This window comes from Gouania willdenowi, chromosome 7 (assembly GCF_900634775.1).
Source record: "Gouania willdenowi chromosome 7, fGouWil2.1, whole genome shotgun sequence".
In the NCBI taxonomy this organism is placed as follows: domain Eukaryota; kingdom Metazoa; phylum Chordata; class Actinopteri; order Blenniiformes; family Gobiesocidae; genus Gouania; species Gouania willdenowi.
The window spans coordinates 23191130-23216281 of record NC_041050.1 but is presented as its reverse complement, the minus strand read 5'-3'; the positions used below and the strand labels follow the sequence as shown (position 1 = coordinate 23216281).

At 39.2% G+C, this 25152-nt stretch overlaps 1 protein-coding gene across 1 annotated transcript in view; it reads left to right on the top strand.

Annotated features, from left to right (window-relative positions):
* The window catches only part of hck (HCK proto-oncogene, Src family tyrosine kinase), a 112197-nt gene that overhangs the window by 32164 nt on the left and 54881 nt on the right, over window positions 1-25152 (top strand). The window contains exon 2 of the mRNA XM_028452671.1: window positions 4272-4431. Within this exon, the coding sequence (XP_028308472.1) occupies window positions 4300-4431 (132 nt within the window). The 5' untranslated portion in view covers window positions 4272-4299. The remainder of the gene's footprint in view (window positions 1-4271; window positions 4432-25152) is intronic.

Sequence of the window (25152 nt, the reverse complement as noted above, 5' to 3'; positions counted from 1 at the left end):
ATTAACCAAAGGTTAACCAAAGGTTAATTTGTTCTTATAATGCACTTATCACCTGTGGTAGATTAACTAGTTTTGTGCAGAAAAACAAGTGTGCACCCCTCCCGTCCTGGCCACTTCAAACACCGCTTTACCACCCGAAACACCCTCTAAACTGCCAAAAAACTATCTCCGTCCATTTCTCGGAGCGGTGCTCCGTGAAAATGTGACGTCATCAGGTATTTAGAACATAAGAGGAACCGATAAGCGGAATTGACAAGCAAGCAAACAAACGATTTCTAGGAATTGGATTGCTGGGAACGGTTCTCAGAAAAAATCGGTTTTCGAGTAAAAGAGTAAAAACAATAGTGGTGAGGTGCTCTGTTGCCCCACTTCTGTAAAGGATATGAGCGGAAGAAAAAAGAAAAGAAAAAAAACCCCACAACAAACAAATGACACACACACACACTCCTGATTAGGGCCAAATTAACACTAAAATAGTTTAGTTTAGTTTTTATTTGAAGGGACAATGCATAGAGACATTAGGATCATAAAAGACAGAGATGTTCTACACCAGAGTGTCTTGATACAAACCATATCCGAGCAACATAGCTCAAGACTTCCAGGCATCTGATGAGTCTAAGATCTCGCTTATCCGATTATTGAAAAAACGTCTACTAGGTGTGGGCCTTGTCTCCTCCGCTGGCATCTCGGGTGGGGGGCTCTCTGGGCCCTCCACTCGGGGGGTTTGGTGTTCGGGTGGGCAGTGTGGGGTGGGTCTTGGCGGGATGCCTTGGGCTTGGGGGTTGGCGTTGGTGGCGGGGTGCGCTGGGTCCTCGGCTCCTTGGGGCTTTCTCAGGTGTGTATGTGGGGGGCAGTGGCTGCCTCTCGGCTTGGGATATTGGGGGCGTCTGGGGTGCTGCTCGGTCGTGGGGGGTGGCCTGGTGCTCTTTGGCCCCTGCTCCTTCTGCTGGCCTGGCTGCATCTTCGGGCCCGGGTCGGCGCTTGGGTTCGCAGAAGCGGTTCTTGCACAAATATTGGTCATGGATGCACTAGCATGCCTTGGGCTGTGGGATCAACTCATACTGGGCTTAACCTGAGACACGTTGATCCCAAATACCAGTTTTAAGTGTGACCACTCACTCCTTCCCTCTGTTCACGGCCACCACCATTATAGTTATGCTCAACACTTCCCACCAGACTGACTGAACGGATTTCACAATACAATAAGCACAATATGCACAACTATAACATCACATCTCACTCTGACTTTAAATCAGTCAACTCTTCCCCTTCCTTTCCATATCCTACCCTGACTCCCTCTTCCCTGTTTCCTTCCCCCCACCTAGATGTAACACTGCCCTCTCTTTTTATATCCTCCCTATAATAAAGTGTTTCCTACCCTTCCTTAGAGAGGGCTGGTGATGGTCACATTTATGCAATAAAATACATTCATTTATTTAATTGCAATAACAAAACATGCAATGCTCTCTTTAAAAGATTGCACTTTTTGTCATGTTGACCTTCGACAGCATGTGTAGACAAAGTGGGAAAAAAGATAAGCAAAGCCCCTTTAAATTAAATAGTATCAGTATGAGGGGCAGTAACAGGGGCCACTACTATGCAGAGATGAGCCGTTTAGCCCTTTAGTTGATGGTTTCATCTCAACATTATCAATAATCGAGTCAGGTCCACACATGTTCTGTGTTAGTATGTGGAGCTGTGAGCTGCTGGATTCCTCACAATATCACTCTGTAGTGCCATAATCTCACTCGTTCCTGCTTCTCCTCCCCAACTAAAGGTAGCATCAGTGGCTAATCTCTCATCTATAGATGCACTGCTGTCATCTTCAGGGCACAGTTCGTAACTACATCACCCCACAGCTTAGATATTGATGAGGGACCTCCGCCAGGGTGTTTTCTAGTAATCCCCGTGAAAAAAAGCAAATGACGAGTTATCTCGTCAATGGCACTGAGTGAGTTAAGGTGCTCTCCAAGAATGACATAAAACACAGACTTAAATAAAATACTGGAAAAGGAAAGACATATAAATATATAATACTAAAAAACTACTCAGCAAACTACAGTATATACATTACCATACACACAATATAAAAATATAAAGTTACCAGTTAGGAAATAAATAAATATGACTCAGTGTATTGCACTTTGATGAGGAATATTTCACATGTAGTTTTAGTCATGGGAGGAAAAAGGTTATTTTTTGTTCAGGGTTCTAATGGAAGGACGATACTTTCTTCACCATTGATGATGAGAGGAGCGTAGTCCACCGGGTTCCTCCTGAAGGTGATGGTGTGTTTCTTTTGGATATGTGTAGGAACAATTTTTTGGTACAATAAGAGGCTACAGTGAGGATATTTGACCATTTTCGATCGTACTTTAGGGAAAGAGTGGGGGGAACTGGTATAGGTGCAGCTGTTGAAGCAGTTTGGGAAGGAGGAGGAGTGACTAGGATAGGTTCAGTAGAGGTAGGTAGGCATTGGGCATGGCTGCACATATTGAGGTGTACTTCCATATGTCACCCACATCTTTGCACTGTAAAGTGCAACAGCAAATCACATATCTAAAACAAATAGAAGCAAAATAAAATGATTACTACAGACAAAGAATAGAACAAGGACAAAAATAACTTGTATAACTAATAGGAGCAATTTTTTTTTAATCAGAATTGATGTCAGATGTGCATTTACACAATTGGCTGTCTGTGTGCATGTGAATCTTGCCTTTAAATGCTATTGTATTATTTACATGTGCATCAGAGTGTGTCTCCAACTTCTAAAGCTTAAATTACTTCAGTTTAGGACAAATGGAGCAGTGATAATGCTCGCAGCACGTTGTGTAGCAGCTCACCTCAGGTTTCAAGTTGCTGACAAAAATAAAAACATTGAAAACATTAACCATCAGTGAGTGAAATAGGTTCATTTGGAAAACGTTGCTTTATTTCTATAATAACACATAAAGAGAGAAAACATAAGATTTGGTCAGAGAATATTTTTAAGTTTTAATTTACAATTTCAATTTATGAAAAACTTCTGCTAAATAAGACCAACCATGCCATCCTTTTTTAATGGACACACAAATACAACAATAAATCAAACTATAGTTTTTTATATCTCCCAGAGTAAACTGAAACCATTATTATAAAAACGCACTTGGTTACGACTGTTATTACAATCTAATGGTATCAAAATTAACCCTTGTGACTGAATTCAATGTCATGACAAATAATACAAAGATTTTCCATTTCACCTATTTGAAAAAACTAAGCCACGTTAGCTTGGCCTTGTAAAAAAAAAAAAAAAAATATATATATATATATATATATATATATTTATATATATATATACAGCCGGGGGCAAGGAGATATAGTTATATATTTAGTACAATGCTCCAGACTGTTTTATTGTACAGTCTCACAGCTGTGGGGATCAATGACCTAAGGTCACTACAGTGTAGGACTGAGTAATAGTCAGTCTGTACACTGCAAGTGTCAAGTATTATTAATTTTATCGATCTATTCACCTAAAAAACTCTTAACCTACCATGTGCCACCTTTAGGAGATGAGCTGCTGTGCAGGAGCCCATATATGGAGGGTTAGCTTTTGGAGCTGAGCGTGGAGGAGCTTAGTCTCAAAAGACACAAATGTCACCCTTATTTCCATGAGAATGGCTGCCTTGTTCTTCTAGAAGGGTGGCTATCGAGGCCATGCTAACGTCGGCTCCCCTATATTCGGGGGGTCCGGTTTAGCATTGGTGTCCTTTTTCCCTTGTCTGCTCACTTTCGATGCCATATGTGCACTGAACACTGTAGCAATGTTACCGTCCACTTATATTACACTTTAAGTGAGGATAGGGGTTGTTTGAAAGGTTAAATGAGAAAAGTGACAGTAGCGAGATCCAAACCGTGTCTACTCCATTCCACTCGGAAGTCCTATTTGTGAGTGTTTTTGAGACAAATCTCTCCCCATACAAAAACATTTAAATGACAGACAAATACACAGAACATACTACAAAAATACACATATTGATCATGCAACATGCAAAATGACAAAAAAAATTACACAAAAAACTTTGAAAATACATACAAAAAATTAAATGCACATAACTAAAAAAAACTTACAAATAATTACACAAAAAACATGAAAATACTTGATTGAAAAAAATAGCAAAAACAAAATACACAAAATGACTAAAAAACATTTAACAAGTTGCTTCTGAAAGCAAACCTATGATCACAGTCTATGGTTCAGTTTTGACCCTTTGTTCTCTCTGCAGCTGCTTCTGACGTCCTGCAGGAGGCAACATGGGCTGCGTGGAATCCAAGAAGGAGCAGAACTCTCTCTGCAAAGGTGACGAGAACAAAGATCCCCAGAGCCAAGCGCAGACGGCACACTATGTCAAAGATCCCACCGCTGGGAACTCTGGAAACACAGCCGTATGTACACATTGATTCATTTTAACTGACGTTCAGCATTTACGTTGTAAACTTAAAGCTGCTTGTGACGATAATTTTTTATCAGATAGAGGTTGTGGTTGTCATCATAACCATAAATCATAGATCAGTCTTTCCAACAAATGTCGAAGGTTGAAAATGGTTGCTTTGATCGCCACTGTTTTTTTTTGTCATATGGTCATGTGACTTAAGTTTTAGTGCATTCCATTGAGGGATTGGGAATCCTATAGCCATAAGCTAAAGTTGGATTTTTTTGTAGTTTTTTTTGTATCTTTGTTCCAGCCTTACTTTAAAGCAAAAAGTTATTTGTTGAATTGGTGAAGGTGATGATAAATATAATTAGTTATTCATGCTTGGTTATCATCCTCCACTAATAAATACTCACACACACTGTAGAGACAAGAAATAACATTTTATTCAAAAGACTGATTCCAAGACACACATTTCAATATTAAATGAGGTATTATGTGGAAGTGGGACCTGCAGTAATAATGGAATAAACACACGCGCGGAGGACATGCGTGCATGCACACACGCGGAGGAAACGTGTGCACGTACACACACGGAGGACGCGCACAGTAGAGCTTTAATCGGACCAAAAACTTTCGCGTAGCACTCCCCCTAAAGGTTCCTTTTGGTTATGTCACTGTTGTGAATACTCTGCATCCCCGAGGCAGCAGCTCCTCCCTCCCGCTTAAGTGAGATGGGCAGCGGGAGGCTTCCTAAACGTACCGGGGCAAAATTCAAGCAGTCAATCTTGAATAAGCCTACATTCTGAGTGATCTCATCCTTTAGTAACTCAGTAAGTTGATCATTTATACCGTAAAAACTCAGCTGTTTATGATAAGTGAAGTGATCAGCCAGTGGTCTCCCCTATCACCCTTCTGCGCACACACACACACACACACGTTCCCTGGTAATGACGTCACTGTAGTGACCAAAAAGCACCACTGTGTTCAAAAAAAAGAAAAAAAAGCACCACTGTGTTGAAGCTACTCATCACGGGCGATTGAAGTGCAGCAGGTGAACGCACCATTATTTTGCATTGGGCAGCCGTAAAGCAGTACGTCTTGCCACCGGGTCGGAGGCAGGAATATTCTCTGGTCTTTGGAGAGAGCAGACGTGTTTTCATTTGCTCCGATAACACGACCTTGGCTACAGCTGGCTACAGCTGAACAGCCTGAACAGCCTGAAAAACTGGGCCCAAGACTGAAGGAAAATGGTGAAAAAACCACAGGGAGGCCCTTCAGAACCCAATTCGGGTTTGGAAGAGGTCAAGGAGATGATACGCGAGGGTCTACAAAACCTATCTGCTGAGATAAAGTCGTTGGAAAAGACGCTGGAAAACTCACTGGAAAAACTACAAAGCGAAACAAAGGTACTGAAAGAAAAGAATGAAAGAAATGCTGAAGAGATAAAATTGTTGAACGCGAGGGTTGAACAGCTGGAACAAAAGGAAAGAGAGGAAGATGTCATCATCACAGGCCTAAAGATAAAACCCAGGAGCTACGCGAGTGACGAAGAAACAAAATCGATTGAACAACAGGTCATTGACTTCCTGAAGTCGAAGGACATTGTCCTGAACCCTGACAACATCAACTCCTGCCATCTCCTGCCAAAGAAAAATGATAACAGAGCTGTAAAAATAACCTTCACGAATGTGAAATTCAAAGGAGAAATACTCAAGCAAGGAAATAAACTGAAGGGAACAAAGGTGTACATCAATGAAAACCTGACGAAACAAAATGCAAGCATTGCATGGAAGGCACGCCAAATAAAAAAAGAAGGAAAGATTGTGAAGACGTGGTCAAAAAACTGCAGGATTTATATCTTGGAAGAAGAGGACGGAAAACCAGTTCTCATCAAAACGATGGAAAACTTGGGAAAATACGAAGGATCCACCTAAACAACAACATTACTGATGGTAATCATGGATATGACCCAGATCTATATAAACACTGGAAACAAAACTCAGACTGTGATTATTTTACGGAGACTGAATTAAATGTGGAAACCAAGAGTAAAAAAGGTCTGTCATTTATTCATTTCAATTGCTAGGTGGTGGGGTGATAAAGGATTACATTAAATTTAAATTCAAAGTGTTTATTGTCATATGTGCAGTTAGAAACACGTTTTCTTGTACAATGAAATTACTACCTTGCTTATGAACTAAGATATAATAATGTGTTTATACAAGTTAAATCTAACAGTGGAAAATACAACACTGCCAATAGAACTAACAACAGCAGTTAGAAACACGCTTATGAACTAAGATATATTACATTAAAATACTACCTTGCTTGTGAACTAGGATATAATAATGTGTTTATACAAGTTGGATATGACAGTGGAGAATACAACACTGCCAATAGAGCTGACAACAGCTGGATTACCCTTGATGTAGAGACAAAACAAGTGGTGACATTATGGATGAAAAGGGAAAAACCTTCCAAACACCTTCGAAAGAGGAACTATTCTTGAACTGGAGGAATGCTAACAACGTCTGGCAGGGAACAAGGCCAACACGAACAAAGATAGAGAGGAGGAGGACAACACTGACTACAGATGAGAAGAACTCAAGAATGTTTAACCAGAGAGACATGTAAACCCATGTAAATTTGCGATGGTAAAACAGGGGACGGGACCGGATAAGCAAATTGCTTCTCTCGTCTCCTTTTTCGGCATGTACAAAAAAGAAAAAAAAAAAAAAATGTGAAAAAAAAAAGAAAAAAAAAAAAAAAAAAGTGTAACCATGTCGGAAATAAACTGAATAAATAAAAATAAATAAATAAAGTTGCAAGTGCTGTTTTCTGGCCAGAGACAGCAGGGGGGGATGAAGGACCCCCAATCACCCCATAAACACTTATTATTGTCACAGGGACTATGAAAATGATTTATTAAGGTGAAAAACTTAGTTCTGCTTTAAATAGTACAGTCAGAAGTTACATTTGCTGCAATATTTGACGTTGAAGGAGATACAAATGAGACATTGATATATGGGGGTGTGCTTCAGCCACAATCCAGATAATTCACAGGATGTAGTCACAAGCACTATCCACCACTCAAACACATTATAGGACATGATTGCTGCTTTCTCTGATGCTAAGATTTTGAGCAAAACACTGCAGTTGTAACTGATTCTTCCAGATACCTCTGATTAGGCAGGGAGGAGTTCTGGTGTACTGAGAGCTGTTCTCAACTGCTTCTGGCATGAAGTTTATGAGCATTGCACCCTCGGTGGAGCAGTTTAAGTGCAATTTATTTGCCATGATTTCACTGCAGAGACATGGAAGGTAGAATCCTTTTGAAAGGATATTGAGATTTCCAGTATTTTCCAAACAAACTTGCTTTGTTTAGCTAAAACAAATTGCTCTAAAAGTTTACAATTTTCTAATAAGTCATTTGTAAGGAGAATATTTTATGTATAGTCAAAATATCACAATAGAGGGCTTCACGAACAAACTTTTTAATGGCAATTGTGAAATCACAAACATATGACTTCTCTAAATAGAATTTTTATACAAGGTTTGACACGCAGACCAAATTAGTGATTGTTTGACTCATCTAGTAGCATGAGGATGCTTATTTCAGGTCTGCCCCAGACCACTGGGGGGGGGCTTTGTTCGAGGAATGTTAGCCCGCACTCCCACCAATAGGGAGACCAGGCTTAGGAAAAACCAGGCCTATGTTTGCTGTGATGTTCTTTTTCTGTGTTTGCTTAAGTTTTGTTCAGGGGAAATGTGGAGTGTTAAAATTACAGTGGAGGTGGTAAGAATCATGTCAAAGGATGCAAACAATACAACATAATGATGGAATGGTGGTGTTTCTGAATATTAATGTCCTAAATAATGTTAAAAAGAGAGATAAAGCTTTATTTAAATTTAGAAAAGAGAAGATGCAGATTATTTTCCTACAGGAGACACTTGACCCACGAGGAGCACATTAACTTTAAAAAGCTTGGTTACAGGATTTCATTTTCTAGTTCTTTTGGACAAACTCATAGGAAGGGTGTATTGATAATGATATAATTTGAACTGATCAAAGAAATTGGTGATGATGAGAAAAGATACATTATGATAAAAGGGGATTTAGAAAATAAACTTGTGCCTCTGTTAAATGTATATGCTGCCCCAGAAAGTAGAAAAGCTTTCTATGAGAAAATATTTGGACTCGTAAATTTGGAGTCAGTAGGAGTGTTGATCCGCGGACGGGACTTCAGTGTTGTACTGGATTATGGATTGGATATCACAAGAAAGAAGGGAAGCAGAAAACAAATGAATAGGTACATGAAGGCAGCTCTGTCAGAAATGGATATACTCGATGTATGGAGAGAACTCCCCCCACTTGACAAGGATTATAAACACTACTCAGTTCCCCATGCTGTATACTCCAGAATAGATTACTTCTTAATGAATAAGGGAGAGGTATACACAGAGTGAAAGAGTGCAGGATTGGCGTAACTGATGTGTCGGATCATAGCACAATCTACCTAAAAATTAATCTCGACAATAAAAGGAAGGATGCAGTGTGGAGATTGAATGAAGGTATACTAAATGATAAGGGATTTGTTAATATACTAAAGGGGGAAATAATACAATACAAAGAGGAAAATGATAATGGGAAGGTAGATCAGAATCAGAAATATTTGTTTTTTTTGTCAAGTACAGTTTTAAAACAGCACGAGGAATTTGACTTGGTAGTTGGTGCGCAGAACCTAAAACAAAAAACAAGCCAGCAACAATAATAAATAAATAATAAAGTCTGTAATTATTACACGGGGGTACATGGTGACACTGCCCTACACCTTGTGTCTGGTGGGATAGGCTCCAGCATCCCCTTTGACCCTGTACAGGAAAAACACAGACATATCTATAGACACTTCATTGCCTGTGGAGAGGTGTGACCAAGCAAACGCCATCTTGTGTTGGGGTTAGCAGAGATAGAAGTGCATTAAAGTAAGGGTGTACTCACACTGGCAGCCAGGGCCGTTCCTAACCAGCTCTGTGCATGAGTGAAACCATGGGGGACCATTGTCTGGCCTGCGTAGGTGTAAACTACACTGCGGGGGGGGGGGGGGGGGGGGGTAACGGCCCAATGGTCCTGCTGGAAGAGGTTGGCCAAACAGCGTGTCAGACTGGCTCAGGATGATGTGTAACAATCAGTAAAATTAGCTGTAAACACATTTTTTAGAACTAAATACAAGGTTATGCTGTGAACAGAAAGAAAGGAAGACGAGCCAGATAATTCTAAACTTTAGAATATAATACAATCATTACTTTTAATCATAAATACCATCCATCCATCTTCTCCCGCTTAGCCGTTTCCGGGTCGCGGGGGCAGCATCCTCAGTAGGGAGGCCCAGACTTCCCTCTCCCCGGCCACTTCCTCCAGCTCTTCCGGGGGGACCCCGAGACGTTCCCAGGCCAGCCGAGAGACATACCTCTCGTATCATAAATACGATTCCTCAAAATAACAACCTTTGATATCTTTATTGTCACACAATATCTAAGTTTCCAGTGAATAATTTACAAAAAAAACTGATGGTAACTTTTTTTTTTGAATTGTAAGTTATTCACTGGAAGCTTCTCTGGTGGCGTGTGCAGTGGTTGTTGTTATTCTCATTATTGTATGACAACATTACTGCAGCCCTGCACATCATTGTATAAAGAGACTTTAACAGGACAAAGACTTAAAAACAATTTGAAATTAGTGGTGACTCAAGTAAATCACCTTTATTATGCATTATAACAATCTGTCCTTGAAACATATCATATAAACCTTCCTGAAGTCTCTAAATTATTGAAATAATGAAAAACATATCCTAAAAAATAAAATTACAGAACATTAAATCATCATTTAATATACATTTCAATAAATAAGTGCATCCCATGGTCCCATGTTGACTCAGCTTTTTTCTGTCTGTTGTCTGTGGAAGTGATGGGGTCTAGACCCGAGGGGTATTCCATAAAGTACATTTAACAAACTCTGAGTCTATTCATAAACTCTGGGTCAACATACCCCGCGATGGGAAACTCTGGGTATCAGATTCCATTACAGCTGGTATGAAGTGAGTCAATCAACCCTGAGTATGTAAACCTTGGGTTACTTACGTGCACGCGCGCGATAAAAAGCCATCATCAATGGATCGACGATCACACTGTTCACACTGAACACACCTTCAGTGACTATAGTGGCTTAAATCACTCGTGATTAGTCGCGCTTTTTGGTCCCTTCATCGCTTTATTGCTTCAGTGAGTGACGAGCGGTGAATAATATGAATAAAATGTGTCTGAGGAGACGTTGCAGCAGCATAGGATGGCTGCATAGAGAGCCCTCCCGTTACACTGGCTATAAAGACAGTGACTGCCATTTGATATCGACTCATTTTATTTTTAATGTAATATTGTCGCCAGAGTCATCTCGATGTCCAAAAAATGTCATAAAAAAACTGAAGCGGGACGCGACCCCACGACCCATTGTTTCCATGAGCGGTGTCATAATTCAATGTACCATCATAACTTCAAAGCTGATCTATTGATCAGACTGTATTACAATATAAAACAACAACGCGGAAGGAGATGAAAGAGAGCTCTAATGTGACCGCGCATTCATCGCTGCAATGACCAATCAGATGAGTGCTTGTAGAGCTGCTGAATGTGAAGTTGTTGAAATCCTTCAGGAATGTAAGGAAAGCTGAGTGACGTATCCATGGATGTCAAAAACACAAACTAGTTCACTGTTAACCAGTCAATCATTGATTAAGGTCTCTTGTTAACTAGTAATACAGCTGAAAAGATCTAGCAAAAAATGTTTAGGCCTTTTTAAAAATCAGATTAAAAGATTAAAGATTAAATCAGGGCTTTCGCCTTTAATTGGCCATGTAATGTTAGTACATTAATGGAATTTGTCCTCTGCATTTAACCCATCCCTGAGGAGCAGTGGGCAGCCATTTTGCAGCGCCTGGGGAGCAGTTCGGGGTTAAGGGACTTGCTCGACATCCCACAGTGATGGCCCAGGTGAGGCTTGAACCGGCAACCCTCTGATTACAAGCCCAGCGTCCTTAATCACTAGGCCACCACTCCCCTCTTTTTTTAATATATATATTTTATTTAAATGGTAAATGGACTTGATTTATATAGCACTTTATCACCACACTGAAGCAGTCTCAAAGCGCTTTACATATCAGCTCATTCACCCAATCACTCTCACATTCACACACCAGTGGGACAGGACTGCCATGCAAGGCGCTAGTCGACCACTGGGAGCAACTTAGGGTTCAGTGTCTTGCACCTCGACACATAGTCAGGTACTGGGATCGAACCCCCAACCTCTCGATCAGAAGACAACCCTCTACCACCTGAGCCACGGTCGCCCACACGGTTTACGAGTGAAGTTGTGAACTAGTATGTAAGATATCTACTAGTAAAGCCATTTGCAGCAGCACTAGTGAACTAGTGATGGTATATGTGTACTAACTTACTAGTGTGGGACAAATAAGCACTAGTTTACTAGTTACAAAAACAAAAAATCATGATGCTGTGAAAAGTGTGCACTGAAGTGGGAACATTCTTTTGATACGTTTACAGTCAAAGGCACAAATGAAGCAGCAACATTTCACGTTGCATGATAACACTATACTGTAGCTGTTAGTTGACGTGCTTCCTTTGGCTGCTGCTTCCTGCGTGCTGAGTGAAATGCCTTTGTGACGGCACAGAAAGAGGAAGTGTGCGACCTATTGATGACAGATATTACACTTTAGCATTGTCATACACTTCTGCATTTCTGTAAACTCAACACACACTGTTTGAATTAGGAACTTGTACTGGAAGCTGTGCTATAAAGCTGGATATCTCTCCGTTAGCGGACTTCACCTAACTAAACATCCTCTGTCAGATAGCCCCTGCACTGCAGAGGAATATATAAACATGTTCACTTAAGTGAAGTGATTTCAGGCTGCCTACATGCGGGCTCTTGTAACAGGGGGGAGATTCCAGCGTCAGACCAATCACAATCATTGACAAACTGTGTAGAGTAATTTATGTCAAAATTGAAAATTTAATTAATTCATTAATTAATTGAATTAATTTAAATCAATAATTCAGACTAAAAACAACATTGTTGCTGCAGAAAAGGCTAGAAGAAAAAAACACAGGCAGGAAGCTGCCAACACCGTTAATGCGGAAAAGCGCTGAGATTATACAATATTTATCCATTAGATGATAAACAGACAGCACTATGGTCAACCAATTTCACTTTATTTTATCACATAAATGTTTCAATTCTGGTAGTCCTCAAAATATCACACACGCACTGGGATGAGAGCACATTGTTTCACTGTCGTATGTTGTATGAATGAATGAAAGAATGAATGAGTTGATCCGTCCCTGATACAAAGAGTGCCCGACACAGGCTTCATCAGCTGATGTAGATCAGTCCATCAGATGTAAATCTAAACCTTTCCTAAAGGATGAAAGGATTGCATTTACCCATTAATAATAATTACCGGGCTGTCAAATCTGCACCAACCAGGATCTTCTAACAATGGGCAGGTCATTTTCGAAGATAACTGATTGGTCACCAGGTGGGACTTTTGTACTTGCTCAGATCTTATCCACTTCAAAACCTGGTCACAACCACAGCGATTTAGGCCTGGAAGAAGTTCACCAGCGTCTTATTACAGGACACACTGAATAAATCCCGGATGTTAGCACAATAACAGGAAATCCACACTGCATAAGATTATCGGCTCTGTAAATGCCTGATAATTCCCGCAAACGCCTGTGATTGGACAGAAAATCCCTCACTTATTGGTCAACGTTGGGACATATGGTCATTTGCCCCTCACATTTTTATGATAATATAAATAATAATGATAACAAATATTAATATTAATGATATCAATGATACTAATAATAATAATAATAATACTAATTATTATTGTTGAGTGAGAACTAGCAGTTCATTGAGAATAAGAGACACAGGAAGAAACATAATATTATTGAAAGTTGAGCTTTATTTAAAAAAACAAAAACAAACTTTACATGGTGTTCCCCTTGTCTGGGTCACACACTAAAACTTTAATTCTGCAGCCTCTTGGCTGCTTCAGGGTCATAAAAAGATGGAGCAGGTCTTTTGGAGGGTGGCCCAAAATGTAGGCTTTTGTGGTGGATTGCTTGATATTTGGGGTAATTTTCCAGTCTCTTCTGTAATGTTGAACACAAAGCAGGTACAACTCCTGGCTTCTGAAAGATGGGGGCCAAACTGTACACCCAGCTTCCACATCAGCTGTGCCATTCTCCTGATCAGACATCATGTCCAGTGTGATGCCCCTCCAGAAGTCCATCTCTTCCTTGGCTAATACAGCTGTCCTCGCTCCCAGCAGCTGGAAACACAAAGTTTTCACAGTCTCGTACCCTTTCAGACATTTAACTTGAAGCTATGTACCCCCTACTCCTGCACACCTCAAAAACATAATAATGTAATGCAGAATTTTTCAACCTTGGGGCCGTGACCCAATGTGGGGTCGCCTGGAATACAAATTGGGTCCCCTGAAATGTTTAATAATTTAGATTACACTGATTAAAAATTTATGTTTAATTATTCTTTTTCAAATTATTACACCACATACACACAAAACAATCTTATACAACTGTATTCTATACTTTCACTTTCTCAAATATAAAACAAGTTAAAATAAAATGCAGCATGAATATACAGTATCTGAGCTGGTGCATCTTGTCACTTTGTGCACTAAATTAATCCTGGCAAAACAAATCTTATCAAAAGCTAATTCAAGAAGTCTCTGGAGACGCCAAAAATGTGTGGTATTAAAATAGCGTCACGACCCAAAAGTTGTGAACCACTGATGTAATGTCACACACAATTAACACTATTAGTTATTCTGAATTAAGTCATTCTGAATTAAAGTGTTCTGCTTCGTGTTTACATCGAAATAGTAATTCCTGAATTGAGGTTTACATAGGAAACTGGTTTATTTGGCTTTGGTTAATTCTGCTTTAGGACTGGGGATTGGGTAAGCGCTGATTGGACAGGGGGAGAACGTGACGTTTCACGTCGAATGGGAGAAACGCACAACAAACATTTTATTGTTGGCTGTAACACAGAAGACCACACATGAGAACTGTTTTCACCTTTATTTTGATTGTATTTTGAAGCAACAGCTCAACAATAACACACTTTGGTCCACGGAGCAGAAGAGGGATATGAGCTAATTTCCGGTAAAACTCTGGAAAACAATAACCAGGAATAAATAGTAAAGATAGTAGCTCTAACAACCATTATAATGATGAACTTGGTGATATTACAGCCTGTGCAGCAGTATTGGGACGCATTTACTCCGCCTCCAGGTGAACAAGCTTCACCCGTAAGATGAAGCCTGTTCTGTTTGCTGATCTCCATGTGTGTGGTAAATCCATGTGTCGGTGTTAATGTCCGCTTGTTTATGCCTCCTTCTATCCCCTTTTTTCATTATATCCATGTCTTTTAAGGCTCTTATTAAATAGTGTCAGCTCTATTCCGGGCCACCATGTTGGATTATGTCGTCAACCAGCACGTCATCGCCACAAGTCGCACATGCGCAAAGCGACTGGAATTAACTTTAAGTGTTGTTAACTGTTTACAAAATTTCAAATGTTCAAAATTTATCTAAAATTAAACAAATAGAATTCAAATGAAAACAAAATGGTGTCTGTTGTACAAAAATAAATTATCAATAAAAGTGCTGATTTTAACACAAACAAAACATTCTCATCATCATGAACTGAACAGTAACTGAAACTGAATTTTCCCTCGGGGATTAATAAAGTATAATCAATTCAATCAATGACAGAGTCAAAAAATAAATTGTCACCAAAATCTTCTTGTCTGAAGATCAAGAAAATCAAATGAAATGAGTCAATCACTATGAAACTTATAGCACAAAATGTAACTTAACTAACAGTGCAAAGTCTGTTGGGAAAAATAAAATGATGCATATATGTTTGTGGTGTATTGTAAGCAGCTAGTTAACTGGCTGATTGTTGTTGTAGCGGCTAAACTAGCATGTACAAGCACAAGGCGATCATGTCTGCGCTGATTTAAGATGTAAAGGAGTCCGCTGACAGCTAGCTTTCTTTTGCTAGTTACTGTGATTTTAAACATGAGTTGATGTTCACAATGTATCGTACCTAGCAATATATCACTGCTTACTACTAAGAAGTTCGTATATTTGACTTAGGCCCCTATAAAATCTGTTCTATTTTTTTTACAATTTCTGTTTTATTTTTTCCCAAATTCCATTTTTTTCCCCCAAATTCCGTGGGTTTTTTTTTTTGGAGAAACCTATGCTAGCCTAACTGCCCTAGATGGCATTACTCTGGCATGAAGCACAACTGTTAGAAATCTTGGGGTTCTATTTGATCAGGATTTATCCTTCAACTCTCACATAAAACAAACTTCAAGAACTGCCTTCTTTCATCTCCGTGACATTGCTAAAATCAGACCAATCCTGTCTCAGAGCGACACCGAAAAGCTAGTCCATGCTTTTGTTACCTCTAGACTGGATTATTGTAATTCTCTTTTAGCAGGCTGCCCGAGCAAGTCGCTTAAGACACTTCAGCTGGTTCAAAATGCTGCAGCACGTGTACTGACTAAAACTAGGAGAAGAGATCACATTACTCCTGTATTAGCCTCTCTGCATTGGCTTCCCATAAAATATAGAATAGAATTCAAGATTCTTCTTCGTACTTATAAAGCCCTAAATGGACAGGCACCAGTCTATCTCAAGGAGCTTGTAGTGCCATACAATCCCCCCAGAACACTACGCTCTCAAAATGCTGGCCTACTCGTTGTTCCATTTGTCTCTAAAAGTAGTATAGGTGGAAGAGCTTTCAGTTATCAGGACCCACTTCTCTGGAACCATCTACCAACCACGGTTCGGGGGGCAGACACCCTCTCTACCTTTAAGGTTAGGCTCAAAACATTCCTCTTTGGTAAAGCTTTTAGTTAGGAACCAGCTCATAGCTCATAGTTAAGATGCAATAGGCATAGACTGCCAGGGGGGGTCTGGCATGCTCGGTTGGAGAGGGCGTTAAGAGAGAGGTCATTTAGGTTAGAGAGGGACCGGAGAGGGTCCCATTCCTCTCTCTAACACTCCCTCTATGTCTGCTTTTTCCCTTGTGTGTTTGCTCCTGTACTCCTTCTGGCTTTTGTCTTGCAGGTCCGTGGGATCCTCAGTGTGGAGTTACAGAGTCTCAACAACTCTGTCTCCACCCTTTCCTCTGCACACACCCAACACAGCATAACGTGGATGGCTGTTCATCATAGGAATGGGATCCACACAAGGTTCCTGCTGCTTAACAGAAGGTTTTCCTTGCCGCCATGATGAATTCATGTTGGGTGTGGGATACATATGTATGTGTATATACGTATATATGCATATGTGTATCCATAAAATGAAGAGTCCGTCCTTAAGACTGCTCTACTGTAAAGTGTCTTGAGATACCATTGGTTATGATTTGGCGCTATACAAATTAGAGATGTAACGATTCACTCAACTCCCGATACGATTCGATTCACGATACTGGGTTCACGATACGATTCTCTCACGATTTATTTTACAAAATGGGACTGTAGACAAATGATGATTGAAAAATTATACCTTTATTTTTTTTTTTTTGGGAAAAAAAACTAGAAAATAATGTTTTTCATTGTCAAAAGAATTCCTTGATAAACTATTCAAAACAATGCAATTTATCTAAAAATAAATCTTGAATGAAATAAATAAAGGAATAATACAAATGAAGAAGCCTATTAATTTAAATTCTGGTTCTATAATAAACTATGCAAAACTGCACTTTTTCTTTTTAAAAGTGCAACTGAAAATGTATTTTGTGCCTTAACAATTGGACTTAAAAAAAAAAAAAAAAAAAAAAAAAAAAAAACCGTGATTGCACTGATTTACGTCATATTTATTTGGACCAGCAGAGGGCGCTGGTAACGCAGTGGTCGGTTGGCATGCAGATATTCTAGCAGTGAAGAAGAGAAGCTATGCTAGCACACAGAGCTAATAGAAAAACGTGTCTTTTACAGATATTCAAGTAATATTACAGATATTCTTTCGGTGCTAAAGGGGTAATTAATCATTTATTAACATATTTAAGAGTAGAAGGTGGCCAGAAAGAAAGTATTAGCAGACTCCGCCCGCCGCCTACACTTCTGGATAGCGTCTTCTGCTGGTTAAAAAAAGTACTGCGATTCAATTTTCAGAAAAGCGATATCAACCGTGATACCTATGAATTGATTTTTAACTGCCTTACGATTAATCGCTACATCCCTGATACAAATAAAAGATTGATTGATAGATATAAATTGTAGTGACATGGATTATTCTGACTGCTCCTTTTTAATTATTTATATGTCATATAAAGATGTATGAGAACAGCATTGTCACCGAATTTGATCAACTTAGTTTAAATTAACCTAATTTAAATTATCCTCTCTTCTGTAGCTCTGATGAGATGTTGTTCGAATGTAACATTCTAATAACGTTGCTCCAACGAACTTTTATTTTGTAAACCAGAAGTTCCCATTGAAACGTTTGTAGTTGAGTTAGCTTGCTGACTGTGAATGTCTACCTACGAGGCACGGACAAAAGGCTGGAATAAAAAGAACTAAAGGACAACACAGAGTTATTCTTAGTTAGCCAGACACAACAGTTTGAACACTGAGCAGGTGAAGATGATTAAAGCGACACGAAGCACGGACAAAGCTTTCAGGGGGGAGGGCGGTGCACTTAATAAGCGGTCCCAGGAAACATTTTGAAATGAAATCCGCGTTAACTGGCTAATTGGCTAAACTAGTATGTACTCAATGGTATCATGTTTGCGCTGAGGTAATGCGTAAAGGGGTCCACTGACGGCTAGGTTTCTTTTGCTAATTACTGTGATTTTAAACATAAGTTGTTGATTTTAAACAATGTGTTGTTTTTCATGGGAAAAACAACACATGGGACGCATGGATAAATGGACTAAATGGACTTGATTTTATATAGCGCTTTATCCCCACACTGAAGCAGTCTCAAAGCGCTTTACATATCAGCTCATTCACCCAATCGCTCTCATGCAAGGCGCTAGTCGACCACTGGGAGTAACTTAGGGTTCAGTGTCTTGCCCAAGGACACTTTGACACATAGTCAGGTACTGGGATCGAACCCCCAACCTCTCGATCAGAAAACGACCCACTACCACCTGAGCCACGGTCGCCCCATAGTAGATAGTGGATTTAATGCGTCCTTTTAGATTTTTATGCGTCAGGGACACAGGACACGTACCTAGCAATGTCACTGGGTAATTCTACAAAAAAAACACTTATTTTAAAATATTGCACTGATTGGCGAGCTCAGTCTGTTACAACACATAATTCTTAATAATAATTTTCCTTTACTTTATAATTACATTTTCTTTTGTCTAAAAATCTCACCCTTGTATGTGGTCATAACGTCTGTCATTTCCCTCCGAGTTGTGAAGAACTGTGCGGTCTGTTCCCTATAAAAAACAAACAAAGTTCACTTAGGTGAACAGATAGGCCTATAAACTGCAGGATTGCAAGTGGAGAATTTTTTATATGTCTCTCAGGATCAATATATATTTGTAACTAAGCAAAAAGATTGTAGTACCCCATATGAGACACAGACTTTGGTTGTTGGTTGTGATGGTATGGGTCTGGATAGCTTGCCTGAGGGAATGGATTGTATTGAGGAGGAGGTGGACCTGCTTGTGACAGTTGATGGTCTCCGTCGGCAGATTCTGCTTTCATGTTTTCATGGTGAACCACAAGCAAGTACCCATAAACCTAACAAGATGGCGCTGAATGTAAACTATGTCTCTTGGTAGTCTATTGCTAATATTTCATGGGTTTACTTTTGTTCACTGTACAACTACCGTAGTTAATGGTGTTTTGTTAGCTGAATGCTGATTGACTGGTCCACAAACGCAATTAAACCAGGGTCACAATTAATCTGTGCATTTTGTTTTGTACTTGTAAGAGAAAAGTTCTCACATGCACACAAAAGCAATTTTGCAGACACAAAATGGTTTTTACACATGTAAATACTTTTTACACACACAAAATGTATTTTACCGACAGAATGTGTTTTCACACACAGATTTTTTTGCAGACAAAAAAAAATAATAATTTTTAACACAGATTTGTTTTGCAGACACGTCTTTTACAAATATTTTTTTTGTACAGACACAAAATGTATTTAACAAATACAAATAATTTATGTATGCACCCCTCTCCCTGCTTCCTGTACCCACCTCTGTCAAAACAGCTGAAGACACAGCAAACAGCTGAGAGAGAACTGCGCATTGATCGTCTACTCTGCTGTTATCGTAGTAGCTACCTGCCTTTAGTTTTTAAAAATGCGTTCAGCGAGAAAATGTATTTTTGGATGCGACGAAAACAGTTCTCTTACTCTCCCAAGGATGAAACAATTTATTAACAGTAGTTGGAGTTCATCTTTGGAAGCAGCCCTCATCCCAAAAAGATCTCATATGTTTGTTCCAGACACTTTTCAGATGACTGCTTTCAAAACAAAAGCTTATTTGAAAGTGGATTAATAAGTACACTGACACTAAAAAACTATTTGATCCCTACTTAAAGCACAGGTAAGCGATACTGTAACTCAACGTTTTTGTACGTTCATACACGCGAATGCAGACACTTTATTTGCTCGTGACAGGTGACGGGATGAGGTGTGTGTGCATGCGTAACGGGAGAGTACACTTCTCCTCCAGCCGTATGTTAGCATTCCTCACTTTGATAACTGTTCTAATGTATTGTAGAGATGTAGAAATTGGCCAAATACAGCGCACAAAAAACCATAAGTAAACACCATGTGTGTTGGGATGACGTACTGAAGGGGAGTGTTCATGGGTGTGTCATACAGGCTAGGAGGAGACAGAGGCAAAATCAAAGCATCCCGAACAGTGTTGCTACAAAGGGAAATTTCTTTTTAAGTTTTTTTTTGTAGCATAGCTATTTGAGTATGCTACTATGTGCCTGAGAACACATGATCCCCCCTTCATATTAGCAACACAACTGTGGTGAGTTTAGCACTGATCACACAAATATACATAACAAATATACACAGAAATGACTCCAAAAACACAAAATTACAGGAACACACAGGACGACTACAAAAATAACAGAAAACACAAACAAAACAACAACAGAAATAAACAAAAGCTATCTAAATCACAGTGGTAACTTAGGCTGAACACGTAACTTGGTCGGTACCAGGTTATGAAGTGGATAAAATCTGAGCGGGTACAAAAGTCCCGCCTCTTGACCAATCAGTTTTTTTGGAAAACTAGTACAGTGCCCGTCGGAAGCATGTATTGATGTGGGAGCATAAGGGGTATATTTGCAGGTGCAAAATGTGGGTGAAATTTCCTGGTTTAATTCTATGGGACATGTGCATGACTTCATCACTTTTAATTTTTTTTGTACGGTGTATTTTTCTGGAGTCATGTGTATCTGTGTATATTTCTGTTGTCTTTTTGTGCATAAATGTTTTTTATTTAAATTTTTTTGTAATGTATGTTTTTTTGGAGTCGTGTATTTTTGTATAAATATTGTTTTTGTTGCTATTGTAGTGTGATTCAGGAGTAATTTTGTGTATTTTTCTGTAAATGTATGTTTTTTTTAAGTCGAGTACAGTGCCCGTCGGAAGTATGTATTCATGTAGTGGGAGCTTAAGAAGAGTTGTCAATTATGGGCATAATAATAACAACATACTCTGTAGCATTATAAAGGGGTATATATTAGCAGGTGCAAAGTAAAATAGCGTGTGCAAGTTCCCTGGTTTAATTCTATGAGACATGCGTATGATAAATGTGTTGTTTTTTTAACTCATTTTTATATTTTTTTCGTTTGGTGTTTTTTTCTGTAATGTACAGTGCCCGTCAGAAGTATGCATTCATGTGGGATTATTAGTATAATAAAGTATGTCTTAAAGGTGTACAAAGCAAGATTTAATGCCAACAAAACCAGGCTTGAACATAAAGAACGACAACCAAGGGCTAACAAATGATCAAAATATACTTAAAGGTGCATAATAAGTGAGGATGCCGCTGAGGAGAGAGCCATCAGCCACACCCATGGACGGGATCCTTCCAAAAACCCAAAAAGCCAGTGGTGTGGACAGAAATAGTGAGCAGGCGGGGCCAAAACACAGCCAATCAGCACCTGCAATGAGGAGAAACAAGAAGGAGCGGCTGCCAGAACAAGCAGACTCCCCACAGTACAGGCCAGGGCCGTAACAAGTGTATTTTGAGTCATTTTCATGTTTTTGTTGTCGTTTGGTGTATTTTTCTGTGTTTTTTGTGTATTTTTTTGTATAAATATTTAGTTTTGTGTATATTGAGTCATTGTCATATTTTTTTGTTGTCATTTAGTGTGTGTTTGTGCCTGCCTAACTTTCACTAAACTTATCTATTTTCAGTAGTTAGGTGTAGTGGCAGGTGTGTTGTGAGTGAAGCTGCAGAAATCATCAGGCGGGCTTCACTATGTAGCACCGTTTACTGATCTGACTCAACAATACAATCACTACCACCCAATGGACGGGTGTCGTGACACAGACTGTAACCGGACTAAATGGTGGTCCGTTACACACGCACACACACGTAGACGGTGATCGATAGTGAAGCGCACCTGATTGGTGTGTGTGTGTGTGACTTTCTACCTTGGACACAAATCTCCTCCGTTGGTTCTATCTCACACGCGCGCTGCTGAGAAATGTGCAGCTTTTATCACAGCAGCCATTGCCGTCAATAACTTCTGGGTGAGGTCTGTCCGCTCTAAATAGCGAACGGTCAAACTAACATGAAAATAAAAGTTTCAAAATGTCATCACCAAATAAAGAACAGTAAAAAAAAGTATTTTTCCTCAAAAGAGAAAAGAGAAGTCCACGGGAGCTCATGCACGCACCGGAAGTGAGCTGTGCAGTGAAGTAGATATAGATGGTGCGCTAGCGCCCCCTCACACCCTGAGGTCAATCCTTGCTTTTTAGATAGACTAGTACAGTGCCCGTCGGAAGTATGCATTCATGTGGGAGCTTCAGTAGAGTTAATTATGGCCAAATGAGTATATCTTTGAAGATTGGATGTACAAAGAGGTGTACATACTCTGTACTCTAGTGTTATTAAGGGTTTATTTGCGGGTGCAAAATAAAACATTGTGTGCGATTTCCCTGGTTTAGTTCTATGGGACATGAACATGATAAAGGTTTGTTGTTTTTTTTAACTCACTTATATATTTTTGTTTGGTGTATTTTTCTGTAATGTATGTTTTTTGGAGTCATTATTTGTATTTGTTTATCTTTCTGTTGTGTTTTTGTATAATTATAGTTTTTTGTTGCCATTGTAGCGTGATTCTTTTGTCATTTTGTGTATTTTTTTGTATAAATATTTAATTTTGTGTATTTTTATGCATTTCTGTTGTAATTGTGTGTACTTTTTGTATAAATATTGTTTAGTTTTTTGTTTTATTTTACACATTTAGCATATTTTTATTATAAATACTGTGTGCGTGCGTGTGTGTGTCTACATCCATCTCCCTTGTGCACTCGCATTGTATTTTTCTGTAATGTATATTTTTTGGAGTCATGTGTATTTTTTATTCTTTCAGTTGTCTTTTTGTGCATTTTTTTGTTTTACCTCACTCATTTAGTATATTTTTATTATAAATAGATAAATACCGTGTGTTTGTGCTTCGTGAAATGTTTCAGACGCTGATAACCAAACTCCATAGACATTGTAGCGCCAATCAGAAAAACAACAAAACTGCGCAAAACAGAACGTAAACTCCAAACTACATGAGTAAGTAAATTAAAGTATTATGTAAAATTCGGCTGTCTTTTTAAAATAAACAAAAATCATGTTTTACCTTCGAACCAAGTGGTCAGAGCTTAGCTTCCATGCACGGCACCACAGAGAATCTGCAGTTTTCCAGATGGAGTATTGAACGGGTTGAGGTCAATACTGACTCTAGTGAAACAGCGCGTTATTGAGCAACAGTTATATGGTTTAAACAATGGGAAACGTGTCTGCAAGACTCACCAGTGGGAGTGAGAGCTCCCGTGTTTGAGAAAGTGGAGGTGGAGTGGCCGCATACGTGACTCTTGCTCGCGTGAGGAGCTGTGTAGTGAAATAGATATAGATGGTGCGCTAGCGCCCCCTCAACCCCTAACATCAAAAGTTGAATAAGTTTCATTTCGGGGCCATCCAGAAGTGAAATAAAAAATTAAATAGGATAATATAACAAGATAATAATAATAATATGAAGATAATAGTGCAGTAGTGCAGTGATTAGTAGTGCAGGTGAACATTTAAACTAAATAGTATATGTATATGTACTTGTACATTCAAGTGACAATTTGTTCCAGGGTTGTTACATGTTTAATTCCAGGGTTATTTCACAGCAACAGGTCTGACACTCTTTGGATGTACTCACACTGGCAACCAGGGCCGTTCCTAACCAGCTCTAGGACCATTGTCTGGCCTGCATATTGAGATCTCAATGTCACGATCAGTGAACTTTTTTTTTTTTTATTTGTAAATTATTCACTGGAAGTTTCTCTAGTAGTGTGTGCAGTAGTTGTTGTTGTTGTTATTGTATGAAGCCAACATTACTGCAGCCTTGCACATCATTGTTGTTCTGTTAAAGTCTCTTTATACAAAGATTTAAAATAATCTGAAATTAGTGGTGATGCATTATAACAGTCTGTTCTTGAAACATATCATATAAACCTTTCTTAAGTCTCTAAATTATTGAAACAATGAAAAACATCTCCTAGAAAATAAAATTACACAACATTAAATAAACATTTAATATACATTTCAATAAATAAGTGCATCCCATGGTCCCATGTTGACTCTGAACTTTATTCTGTCTGTTGTCTGTGGAAGTGATGGGTCAAAACCAGATGATGGAAACTAGCATCAGCTCATGGTTTTAATGTCCAGGGAGGGGCGTGTCATTTATTGATCCAGAAATTAAACTGATCTTACCTTTATGGGCTCAGTTTCCTCCTTTGTTTTTAAATCCCTTTGAACCTCCATCCATGGTGGTTTTCATCATCCAAGAGAGTCTGCTATTTGGTCTGTTTTAACCTCTCTCTCTTTCTTTCTCACTCACTCGGTTATCTCTCTGTTCCTCGTGTCGATTTCGTCAAAACAAAGCAGCATCTTTAATGTTTCCGTTAAGTGTGAGTAAAATTATCGCAATTTACCAACACTGGCTGTAAAGAGCAACTTCTTCTTTCATAAACTGGTGGAATTTCTCCGATAGAGCAAATATGAGCAGAGTTATGGTCATTTAAATTAACATGTTGCGCTCAGGGGCCCTGGGAAACTCAGTTTGGTCATATAATCCAGCCATGAAAAGAGCATGTGTCTGGGTAAATCTTGATGTACAGTTACCCTACGCAACAGAAGATATGAAATTAACAGCATGTACTGTCAACAACAAACCTAGAGTCGCTTAATCGTGACGTAATGCCATACATGTGTCATAAAGTAATGTGATGAGAGTTTGTCTGTGGGAACCGAGTTGAGCTGGTGATCACGTCCATTCTATCGTGCCAGAGGAGGGACGGGGAGGGGGGGATTTCTGCTGTGACCTTGGAATGGCCCGACTTGG